Here is an 11,942-nt window from a genome sequence, read left to right as displayed (position 1 = left end):
TGAATTGCTGATGGACAATTACGTAACCTTCAAAACCTGGCGATAATTGGTGAAGATGAAATATATTTAACGATGAACGTTGTGCGCATACGTCACATCCAACCAAATGATGAGCAGTTCTCCACTCAAGCGGCTACGTTTTAGTTTGCACAGCTTTCGCAGCCAAGCCGCGACGTGCGGCAGGTAAACAACTTCACAACCGCACGAAGGTTGTGATCGTTGGGTGGTGAGCTGAATCATGTAGCCTAAACTAGTGACCATTATTCTCCTGACTTCCGCACTATGACATCTATTTACACGGCTATGTTTTCTCAACCATAGCCAACACAGATGGTGGCGGAGCTAACCGTCCATGCGGTCTTCTGCCGCTCAGTGCTTGGGCTGCTATACAACGCATTCCACCCTTCTGTACTTAGCCACAGACTAACAGTGAAGGCGTTACCGCGATTGTCCACCGGAACACTGCAAACGCGCTCAGGTATCTACAGCATGCCACTGAAACACCGCTTCGTGCCACCGCACAAATGGCCGCTCCCGCCGAGCCGTGCATATCACTGGCGATTCAGCCCCGTGATCATCAGTATTCACAAGCCTACACCGCAGTGTCCTACAGCCCTGGCATGAAGTAGGCGATATTGTCCAGCGTCTTGATGAGATCCCGGTCGTCACACCCATCCAGCTCGGGGACCTGTTTGGTGAGCGCCACCAGTGGCACCAGGGCGCACAGCAGCGAGTCGAGAAGCACGGAGAGGCTGCCCGATACGGCGATCTGGCCCTGTCAGACACAGACACGGGGGTCAGTCAGTTATACGGCGATCTGACCCTGTCAGACAGTGACACGGGGGTCAGTCAGTTATACGGCGATCTGGCCCTGTCAGACAGTGACAACACGGGATCAGTACGGCGATACCCTGTGCGGCAGACACGGGGTCAGTACTCAGTACGGCAGTCTGGCAATCAGGCCGAGACAGAGGGTCGGCCAGTTATACGGCGAACTGACCCTGTCCGGCACAGACACGGAGGTCAGTATGGTGAACTGACCCTGTCAGCCGTCAGGCACAGACACGGAGGTCAGTACGGCAATCTGACCCCGTCCGGTCGAGACACGGGAGAGTCAGTCAGTACTTCGGTCACATAGGATCGACAGGCCGGCGGGTAAGACGAACATAGTCGAAGGTGATATTGCCGGCGTATGGTTGGTTCTGTTTGCTCTCATACTGACAACAATTTTGTCATTACCCTCGCTGCTCGGAAGTATCTTAAAATGAGCAACTCAGTGACATTTGACTACAATAAACATCCTTCTCTCCCTCCCTCCAACTAGAATTAACACCCCCGGTTCTCTTACGTCGTGGTCGCGCAGCTTCTGTCCGATGACTCCCAGCGACTCGCCGAGAAGCACCATGTGAGCGGCCAGGTCGATGGGCTGTGTCGTACACACCCGGTAGTTGGTGGGGTTCACCAGAGACGTCGCCTCACTCATCGACGGGGGCGGCCTGCGGGACGGCGCGGGTCAATCCACACTCATCCCACCGCAATATGACCTCACTCGTTACGTTATACGGTGAGCAGCGGATACGGGGGTTGACAGATTACGATCGAAGTAAGGAATCGAAGAACGACGATCTTAAGAGCGCCAACCTTTGAATTTGTTGTCTGGAGAGTAGCAAAGAGTGGACCTTATCAGTGCCTGACATTGCTACGTACCGACACTGGGATTATATTCCGGCAGGTTCATATTCAAACGTACTCATTCCCTGCCCAATCGGCCCACACTAAGCTAAAGGTCCACAGAGACGGACAATGGGTACCCTCCCTTCTTCCCCACTGTGTCACGTGCTGTTAACTCCCTCCAACCCGACGTCCCCTGTCTCTGGGTTCTCTGAGTCTCACATACCGATCTCCCGCTCCATTTTCCCACACAGCCACTCACATGCTGGGGTGTTTGCCGCCCATCTCGGATGTGGCAGCCTCCGCGGCGCCCTCCAAAGCCTTCTTGGAAGGCCGCCCCTTGGGGCCCTTGCCGGTGGACTTCATCTTGGCGGAGGAGCCCGAGGCCTCCAGGACATTGTGGCGGCCGTTAATTCTCTGAGCGCGTCGTTTGAAGTTCTGCGGGTGGGGCAGGGGTGGCGGTGAGGTGGGCTGGATGGGAGGGACAGGTCACGGCACAGTAGCGGGCTTTGACCCGGGCGTGTCTGTGACTCCGATAATATAGATCGTTATAAAATGAATGTGTCGTGAATATATCAATGTGCGAGTGCCATGGTAAAACTTGTTCCACAATCCACTCGCTCACCAGACCAGACATCCCAGTAGTGTTTCAGTGGTGATGGAGAACAATTAACCTGCCACAATGTTTTCTGCCACACATATTTTCATCATTATCCGTTTTACGTTAAGAGATGCGTAGCGTCGACTATGTGGTCAGTACCGTAAACCGGGGTGACAATGATACCCGGGTTGACTTTGATCATAGACCAATTTTGGGCCTCAAATGAGCAATTAGCTGCTGTGAACTGTATTTTCTATGCCAATAGTTAAATAGAGCAATGAAGCATTATATCAGACACTTTGGGTCCCAGTTAGAATAATCACGTTCATGTCACAGCTTGTTTTTTTGTTGTCATTGGCATGAAGTATAAATTCGCTAGCATCTCCAGCAAAAATAATGGTAAAGATGAGAAAGACCCAGATAAAGAAAGAGAAAGGAAAGCCTTAGATACTGATGATGGAGGATGAGCATTGAGCTGCTCTATCTCAGTGGTAATTGGAGCGTCAATGGGAAGTGAAAAAGACAATTAGCTGGGAGGGGCATGAACAGTGTGGCAAGTGGTCCCACAGCCACCAGCAGACAAAGTGTGATGTAGAACAGGTAGCCTGTGGCTTAGGACATCTGTGACTGTTACTTAATCTTGAAGACAGAGGTTAAAGTAGCTAATTTTGCTGCTTATAGCTCTGTAATGTCAGTTTAGACCCAGAGCATGCAACTTTATTTTAATACCTCAATGATTCATAGTTTTACTGTAAAATGTGTGAGTTTTTGTCAAGCAAAGCCTTTGATTTTATTCAAAACATGTAATTTTATCACACAAGCCCCTTCTGAGGGCTCCTATGGCACACATAAGGTGATCTTAATGTAGTGATCATAGTCACCCCGACGTCTGGGTGAGAATGATCAATTTTTGGGTAAAAAAATAAAATATTTATGATAAATTTCAAGGCATTTATTGTACTCAGTTAGATAGAGAATTGTCCAATTGGTATGATGAAACAGTTTCCAGAGTGAAATCTCAAGTGATATACAAGATATTGTACCAAACTGGTCAAAAGTGATACAAAGTCACCCCGGTTTACGGTACCGGCTATACGTACATATTTCTTGGCGTCCGGCAGGGTGTTCCACATGGCGCCGAGCCGTTTGTTGATCTGAGAGAAGTCCATGTCCGGGTTGGCTTGCGCCACGAAATCACGGACCTCTCGCGCCCACAGCAGGTAGGCGGAGATACGCGGTTGCTGTGGAAAAACGGGGCACCTCGTTGTTACGCGATGGTCGAACGTTTCTATAAGTGATCATGAGTAAGAGTTAGCAATGCGACAATACGCTTCTTTGCTGAATATGGCGTGGCAGGCAAGCCCAATGAAAACTGGAAATCCACGTAGGCAATCAAAACAATACAACTGAATCCATTCAAAAACAAAACACTTGTGTCAAACAGCACCAGAAACAGTCAAAGCGAGCCCGCTAGCCAGATATGGCCATTTTCATTTTGCGCTTTATCGATATCCACCCTTCCTGGCGCGACTTACCCCCTTGTCCTTCCTGATCATCCGCTGCTGCCTCCACATCTTGCTGACGTTCTTCGGACGTGGCCCCGGCTTCCCGCGCTGGGCCTGTTTGGTGGCCATCTTGGCGCCCTTACCGCGACGCGACGCCGAGCCGCGCGCGGGCGCCTCATCGATCACGAGCGGGTCCTGGTCCTCGTCAGAGAGCTGGCCCCGATCCGGATCACCGTCTCCCTCAGCGTCGTCGTCGTTAAAGCCCTCCTCGTCGTCATCGTTGGCCACCATGATCAGGTTGGAGAAGTCGTCGTCCTCGTCGCTCTCGGTCTTGACCTCGACGTTGTCGGCCACACCGACGGCGGCCGGGTCGTACGAGCCGTCCGCTGCCGTACCGTACGACGTGTCCCCGGTCTCGTACGGCACGCCGCCGTCGTACGCGGCCGCGCCGCCGGAGGTGTCGTACCCGTCCACCTCGTAACCTGGGTAGTGAGGAAGAAGGCATGATCATACAACAGCCAGGTGGTGAAACGTTTACAGGCTTCAAACAGGCCCGCAGACGCTTTTGAAGCTCTGAGAAAGCACAGATGCTGTTTTAAGCTTTCTTCATCAATGTTCGTGTTGGAATGAGCCGTAAAAAAGACGAATCTGACTTCATGCTCACGTTCGCAGACGGTATGGCCGTTTTCTACCCCACTCTCTGAGCGCCAACCGCGCGTCTCGCCTATCCGGCCGTCAGTTGCCACTTACCCTGGAGCTCGTTCCACTTACCCTGGAGCTCGTCCCACTTACCCCGGAGCTCATCCCACTTACCCTGGAGCCCATCCCACTTACCCTGGAGCTCGTCCTCCGAGCCGAGATCGTCGTGAGGCTCGGCCTTCATGTCCGGAGCGGTCGGAGTGACCATCACCTAAAGGACAACAGGCGGTCACACATCTGTCACGTCACGACACTCACACAGCGGCACCGTGAACAGCGGGGAAAAACCGGGAACTTGGCCGCCTACGGGAAATTTAGGATCCGCAGTTTACACCGATCGCCCCTCCTTCCTTCCCTCTTTTCCAATACGCTCCACTCGAATCTTAAGCTAGTGAACACGGTCTGCCCACCTTGGTCTTGCGTTTGCTATACTGTCCGCTGTCGCGGCGCTCCTTGCGGGAAGGCTTCACGTCCAGGTCGTCCGTCGGATCGTAGTCGGCCAGCTTGCTGGAGCGTTTCCGGACCCGACCCGAGCGAGAAACATCGCCGCTGTCCACGTCTGCCGCAGAGCGGGTCAGCGCAGGTCGGTAGAGGTCAGCGCAGGTCGGTAGAGGTCAGCACAGGTCGGTAGAGGTCAGCACAGGTTGGTAGAGGTCAGCACGGGTCGGTAGGAGTCAGCACAGGTTGGTAGAGGTCAGCACAAGTCAGCAAAGGGCAGTAAAGGTCAGCACAGGTAAAATAAGTCAGCACAGAGCAGCATAAGTCGATACCTACACATCCATCGCAGTCCCCAAAGGTTGGCAGAGGCCAGCGCCAGTCCGTAGAGGTCAACACAGTTCGGTGGAGGTCAGGACAGGTCAGTGAAGGTCACGGTGGGTCAAAAGAGGTCAGCACAGGTCCGTATAGGACGATATTGGTCTTCAACTGTTCAGGGAACATTGGGTGGGTACTGGATAAGGTATAACAGGTCATATATTGTTAGGGAATGTCAGTGCAGGAAGACACCTGATGCCATCTATGTATGTCATGACTACAGGTCAACAAAAGGTGAAATGGGACACTGCCGGTCAACATACTGATCGGCAGCCTCAAGATTACCTGGTGACCTGGCCCTCACACTGCTGGAACTTCAGAAGTAAATACCTTACATTGCATGGCTGATACACAAATGTGAGCTGTAACTCCCTTACTGAAAAATGAGCTGCAAATGAAAAATAGCATACAAACAAATGTCAAATTGCAAACTGTGATGCATCTGCATCTACCACAGAACTTGCAACAAGTGCATCTTCATCCTTTATTATTTTGCTCATCAATACAGCATGGCTTATCATGACAAATGTCAGCATGCACAGTTGAGATGAACACAGAACACTTAACGTCCTCACCAAAGAAGGATGAGTTCATGTCTGTCTCAGCTTTTCTCAGTACCAGTGTTGGTGTTGCTCTTCTTCAAAGATCAATAAGCATCTATCCACTGTGCACAAAGTTCTCTCAAAGAAATCTGGAAAGTCAAAACATGGGGTTTGGGACGTGACACTCGAAGGGTTCGGACGTGCCCGCAGATGCCCCGCTTTCTAGTTCGCCGTAACGTAATTACTTATTTTCTACGCCGTGTGATGTATATAAAAATGTTCCTATTCTACATAACGTAGAATATTTTGGTCACATTTTCATAGTTTTTTAGTCATCGTTTTACACAGTATAAACGCCTAAATATTGTCAATTTTTTACCTAATTTCTAAAAAACGCATCGGGTCTTAATCGGGTCTGGAAAGGTTTTGCCCTGTATGTTGTAGTAATCTTGGTTTTGCCCTTTGATTTTTCCATTTGTGTCTCGTGTCAACTATCAAAAGAAGATCCCGCTTTGGGAAAAGATAAGATGCATAAATGGATACTGATGATTCTGATTCACCAATCGAGGGCTTTGACCCCAGAGACGGAAATTGGGTCACCGCGTCGAGAAAGAAAAAGCCCAAGAGAAGAAGGGATCAAGCAACTAACGAAAATGCTCATCAACGACAAACAGCAATCGGACGCAGCCGCCCACCGGCCACCACCCAGCTAACTGCCTCGCTCAGCTGCCAGGCATGCAGAAGCCGGAGTTCAAGGAAGGCCGCAATCACCTGCAGCCTCTGCGGCCAGCGCTGGCACACGTCCTGCGCCAAGCTGACCATCCAACAGGCGCGAGCTCTCTCCGTGTGGCATTGTCAGCAGTGCCTTGGCCGCCCGGCTGCCACTTTGGAACCGCCCACCCAGACATCAGAAGCCCCACTCTGCGGGATCGCGGCAGGTTTGTCGAAACTCCGCGCCAGCACGAAGGTTATCGCCCGGATTCCGAAAGCTGCGCGGTCTTTAGTCGCCGATTCCCTGTCAGAAGTGGTGAATGAGGCAGTCAACAGTCCAACCTCATCATCATCGTGGTGGAAGTTTCTGTCGTTTGCCTTTGTTGCTCTACGCACACCCGACTCGACCAATAGCGGGGAACGGGGCCCATTACTGGCGTCACACATACGACGTCAGGTGGCCGGGCTAGACTCCGCCGCTCCGCCCTCGCGGACGGTGGAGAGGCGCGCCCCTACTCCACGGACAACGACTCCTGACTCTCTTGCTCGTTGAGTTCGTGCTAAGTGCGCCGACGGGGATATCCGGGCCGGTCTCCGTCTCCTGACCTCCAGCGACACCTTCGTCGACCCTAGTGCCGAGGTCATCGCCGCGCTCCGACTGAAACACCCGCTCGCACCACTCGACCAGAGCCTACCGCCACCTCCCGCGGCCTCCGACCCTCCCCCGCTCACTGTCACGGAGGAGCAGGTGCGGGCCGCCATCTTCAGCATGCCACCAGGATCGTCTGCTGGTCTCGACGGCATCCGGCCATTACACCTACGACAGTTGCTCTCCCGAGAGACCGCCGAGTCCGGCCGGCGCCTCCTCTCCTCCCTGACGGCCCTCACCAACCTGGTTCTGCGCGGCCTCGTGCCAGAGTGTGGTCGCGACGCTCTATTCGGAGCATCACTCTGCGCTCTGAGGAAGAAGGACGGTGGTCTGCGCCCGATAGCCGTTGGAAGCGTGTTCCGCCGCCTGCCAGGACGCATCGCCGCGAGACACATCGCTGACATTATCGGTCCGGAGCTACGCCCCACCCAGCTCGGGGTCGGCACCCCGCTGGGATGCGAGGCCGCAGTGCACGCAGTGCGGGAATTCATCAGCTCCGACTCCACCAGCTCAGACACGCCGCGAGTTATGGTCAAAATCGACGTGCGTAACGCTTTTAACACCATCCGACGGGACGTCATCTTGGCCAGGATTCACGAGCGCTGCCCGGAGGTCTACCCGCTGGCCTATCAAGCCTACCACCTCCCAACACCGCTGCACATCGGGGACCAGACGGTACTGTCAGCGACCGGAGTCCAGCAGGGGGATCCTCTTGGACCTGCCGCCTTCGCACTGGGAGTCGACGCATGCGCCCGAGCCATAAGATCGCCTTTGAACGTGTGGTATTTGGACGACGCCACGATCGCCGGCCCGGCTGATGTCGTCCAGTCTGACCTCCACTCACTCGCCAAGGCTCTGACAGAACTCGGTCTGCAGCTGAACCCGGCGAAGTGCGAGGTAGCCATCATCGACGCGGCGCCCCAGCTAGCTCAAAACGCAGCGGTCGACAGCATTCGCAGTGTCCTGCCGGAGATAACAGAAATCCCTCTCCACAGCGTCACTCTGCTGGGCGCACCACTGCAGGACGCCAGCCTAACCGCAGCTGCCAATGGTGCCGCCGAACTCATCGGACGCCTATGCACCCGACTGACGCACCTGGACCGACACACTGGACTTTTCTTTCTCGTCCACTACGCGTCAGCGCCTCGCCTCCAGTACCTGCTGCGCTCAGCGCCCCTGTACAAGGTGGTGCCCGCGCTCAAGCTGGTGGACGAGCTGGTGCGAGAAACTTTGGTCGATAGCGCAAACGTAAATATCAATGACCAGCTGTGGGAGCAGGCAAAACTGCCATTCAGACTGGGAGGTCTCGGAGTTCGCTCTGTCGAGGACCTGGCACTGCCGTGCTACATATCTTCTCTGCACGCTGCTCTGCCACTTCTCCGCAGCATCTCTCCGGGGCTGCTTCCGGCCAGCGGTGTGCCACCATCCCTGCAGACAGCAATTCACCGGTTTTCTGAGGTGACGGGGACCGAACAACTGCCGCCCGCCTCAGCTGTCAGCAGCCAGCGGGCCTGGGACACCCTGTCAGCCACAGCGATTCGCGATAAGATGGTCAACTCCGCCAACCAGCTGCACCGGGCACGCCTGGTCGCCGCCAGTCAGCCACACACGGCCGCCTGGCTGCAGGCTGTGCCGGTGCCGAGTCTCGGCCTTCACCTGGACGAGGAGTCGGTGCGGGTGGCAGTGGCTCTCCGCCTCGGAGCCACAGTCTGCGAGCAGCACCGGTGCCGTCTGTGCGGACGTCAAGTGGATCAGCTCGGCCACCACGGGCTCTCCTGCGTGAAGAGCGCCGGTCGTCTCCCACGTCACGCCCAACTGAATGACGTGGTGAGGCGCGGACTGGCAAGCGCAGGCATCCCCTCCATATTGGAGCCAGTCGGCCTCGACCGGGGTGATGGCAAGCGACCTGATGGCCTAACGCTGTTTCCGTACAGCGGAGGCATGTGTTTGACATGGGATGCCACATGCGCAGACACATTTGCCGACACTGTGCTGATTCAGACCGCCCTAGAGCCTGGTGCCGCCGCTCGGGCCGCAGAAGACAGAAAACGGCGCCACTACTCAGAAATCAGCTCCCGCTTCAAGTTCGTGCCCATCGCAGTGGAGACCTCCGGGGTACTCGGCCCCGCCACCTCAAAATTCATCCGCGAGCTGGGCCAGCTTATCACCACCCGTACCGGCGAACGACGCGAGACCGAATGGCTATTACAGCGTCTCTCGATCGCTGTTGTGCGAGGCAACGCCGCCGCGGTTCTCGCCACAGCCGCCACAGACCGGGCGAGGGCAGACCGCCGACAGCAGCCACCACCAGACGTGACAGGGGTGCGCACCCGGCCTTCGCTTCCTCCGTCTGCGACGACCGGCCGAGCCTCAGCAAAACAGACAGCAAGGCAGGCCTCAACCGAGTTCTTAGCTGACGAGCCGCTGGCACTCCCGTCGGAGGAGGCCTCTGCACCGCCCAACACCAGACTGTCTCACCACTCACTGCCCGGCAACCCCAGCGAAGACGGCGGCGGGACTGGCAGTGAATCTGACGGCAGACCGCTCGGTCTCACCGGCCTCAGGAACACGGGCAACACCTGCTTCCTGAACACAGTCGTCCAGTGCCTGAGCAACACACGCGCTCTCCACGATTACATCCTGCGCGATGGACGCTCCTCAGATGCCAGCATGCCTGCCGCCGCTACGAAGGGGTCCCTCATGAACACATTCAGCGCCCTGATACGCGACATGTGGACATCCTCGGACGAAACGGAGCGGGTGCTCACCACCGCACCACTCAAGTCGATGATCCAACGGCTCGCGCCACGCTTCATGGGCTCCCAGCAGCAGGACGCGCAGGAATTCCTCAGATATCTGCTGCAGGGACTTCACGAGGACGTGAACCGGGTGACGAGCCGGCCAAAGCCGATCACGACCGACATCGACGACTCACTGAGCGCCAGTCAAAAGTCAATGGAGGCCTGGAAACGTTTCTTGCGCCTGGAAAACTCCAAGTTCGTGGGCCAGCTCAAGGCTACCCTGCGGTGCACGGTATGTGGCCACGCATCGGTTACCTTCGACCCGTTCTGGGATCTGAGTCTGCCAATCCCGTCACGAAGTGGCCAGGTGCGCCTACAGGCCTGTTTTGACCTGTTCACCAAAGAGGAGGTGCTCGATGGCGACGAAAAACCGACCTGCTCAAAGTGCCAGAAGCGCCAAAAGTGCACCAGGAGCCTCTCGATCCAGAAGTTTCCTCGTATCTTGGTGGTCCACCTGAAGCGGTTCTCGCCGCAGGAGAGGTTCCGCGGGAAGCTGAACACCACTGTCGACTTTTCGGTGAACGGCCTGGACCTGTCGCCCTACTCGGCCGGACAGACGCCCTGCCGGTACAGCCTATACGGTGTGGCGAACCACTCTGGCACGCTGCTCTCAGGACATTACACCGCTCACTGCCGACATCCGTACACGGCAGAGTGGTACGAGTACAACGACTCGCGGGTCCACGTGATGGACCAGAGAAACGTCAACAGCGGAAAGGCTTACGTGCTGTTCTTTGAGCTGGCCGGCTCGAAACACCGCTCCGGCTCGACCCACGTCTAGTCATCCAGTCACGGGAGAGGAGCCTGCGATCGTCACCCGCTCGGGCCTTGTGTAGTCACACCGACCGGCGCACATTCTGCTCGGACAACTCTAGCCAGCGGCCTATTGTGATTTGTGATATTTATTAACAGCGATGTAAGAAAGACAATGAATAACTCAAAGGTCTGAAGTGCTCGTACCGAAATAAAGTTATTCGAGAAAAAAAAAGTAGGCACTTATGAATTATGAGTTAAAAACAAAGCTGGTTTCTTTTGTTTGTGCTGTGGTGAACATCAGATAGGTACCCATACTGTGCTGTTGTAAACATCAGATACCTATACTGTATTATTAATTTAATACGATCAGTTTCTTTCCCAAATCCTATGTGGGCAAAGCTGGAAGTCTCTGTATATTTTGAACTGGCATCCAATCAGCCTGTTCTGTTGATGACTGATCACCACACAATACACATCCAGTGGCATTCCTGGCAACGAGGCGCACTGCTACCATGAGGCTGAGATTTTAGGTTAACAAATAACATGTGCCCACTAGTTATGGTGCTTGAAATACTTGTACTCAGTCAGTAGCGGCAGAACACCTTCAATTAGGGGGGGGGGGCACTGCCAGCTTTTGGTCCCATTCTTTCCATGTAACGCCCATAGGGCTAATGTTAAAATGCCAAAATCAAAGGCAGGCACAGTGCCCCTGTGCCCTCCCCGTTCCGCCGCCTATGTAATCAGTCTAATACAGCAGGTAGGCCGTAGGGGTAATGCCTGTATTTAACTAATATCTTTCAGTGCACCATGCTCAGGTTGAGTTTAAAGAATAGAGAGCACTTGGAATAAGCAATAGTTTGAAATAAATTTGAATCGTTTTGAAATATTCAAATTCAAACGCATCAAAAATAAAACATTCACCCGAATCTCCTATCCTCAACGATGAAGTCGCTTAGCAACCGTCCACGCTCAATGAGACTGACTTGACTCGGAACTGGGAGTAGACGCCCAAGCTCAGCTCAAGCTGTTTTTCGGGTTTTTCGTTCCATATTTAAAACTGCATTTTTCCAATTTACACAATTACAGGTCATTTTGATGACTAAAATGTATGGAAGACGTAAAGGTCTTCTGTTTCACTTCTAAGTTCATAAAACCCATAAAACCGACGACATATAGCTCAAGCTCTTTCCACAA

General features: G+C 54.3%; 1 protein-coding gene across 3 annotated transcripts; it reads right to left on the bottom strand.

Annotated features, from left to right (window-relative positions):
* Nucleotides 1–43: 43 nt before the first annotated feature.
* On the bottom strand, nucleotides 44–11,938 carry LOC122384941. Of its 3 annotated transcripts, none has more exons than XM_043372787.1 (9): nucleotides 11,916–11,938; nucleotides 5,865–5,980; nucleotides 4,887–5,035; nucleotides 4,612–4,687; nucleotides 3,808–4,259; nucleotides 3,373–3,513; nucleotides 1,934–2,109; nucleotides 1,349–1,496; nucleotides 44–775 (listed from the first exon to the last, which is right to left on the bottom strand). In XM_043372787.1, the coding sequence occupies exons 2-9, from the start codon at nucleotides 5,881–5,883 to the stop codon at nucleotides 608–610; spliced, it is 1,329 nt and encodes a 442-aa protein (XP_043228722.1). In that variant the 5' UTR covers nucleotides 5,884–5,980; nucleotides 11,916–11,938; the 3' UTR covers nucleotides 44–607. The 3 variants fall into 3 exon arrangements, with proteins under 3 accessions (XP_043228722.1, XP_043228723.1, XP_043228724.1); XM_043372788.1 differs by lacking the exon at nucleotides 11,916–11,938 and adding an exon at nucleotides 11,670–11,737; XM_043372789.1 differs by lacking the exon at nucleotides 11,916–11,938 and adding an exon at nucleotides 11,684–11,725.
* Between the last annotated feature and the right edge of the window lie 4 nt (nucleotides 11,939–11,942).

Source organism: Amphibalanus amphitrite, unplaced genomic scaffold, assembly GCF_019059575.1.
Source record: "Amphibalanus amphitrite isolate SeventyFive unplaced genomic scaffold, NRLGWU_Aamphi_draft 000204F_arrow, whole genome shotgun sequence".
Classification (NCBI taxonomy): Eukaryota; Metazoa; Arthropoda; class Thecostraca; order Balanomorpha; family Balanidae; genus Amphibalanus; species Amphibalanus amphitrite.
Note: the sequence above shows the minus strand (reverse complement) of the source record. Positions and strands in the feature narration are given on the sequence as shown.

Bases quoted from the DNA above. Each gene is read 5' to 3' on its own strand.
- LOC122384941 (XM_043372787.1), bottom strand. The intron at 3,514-3,807 runs GTAAGTCGCGCC...GTTTTTCCACAG, and splicing joins TGATCAGGAAGGACAAGGGG to CAACCGCGTATCTCCGCCTA. The intron at 1,497-1,933 runs GTGAGTGGCTGT...GCCGTCCCGCAG, and splicing joins GGCGGCAAACACCCCAGCAT to GCCGCCCCCGTCGATGAGTG.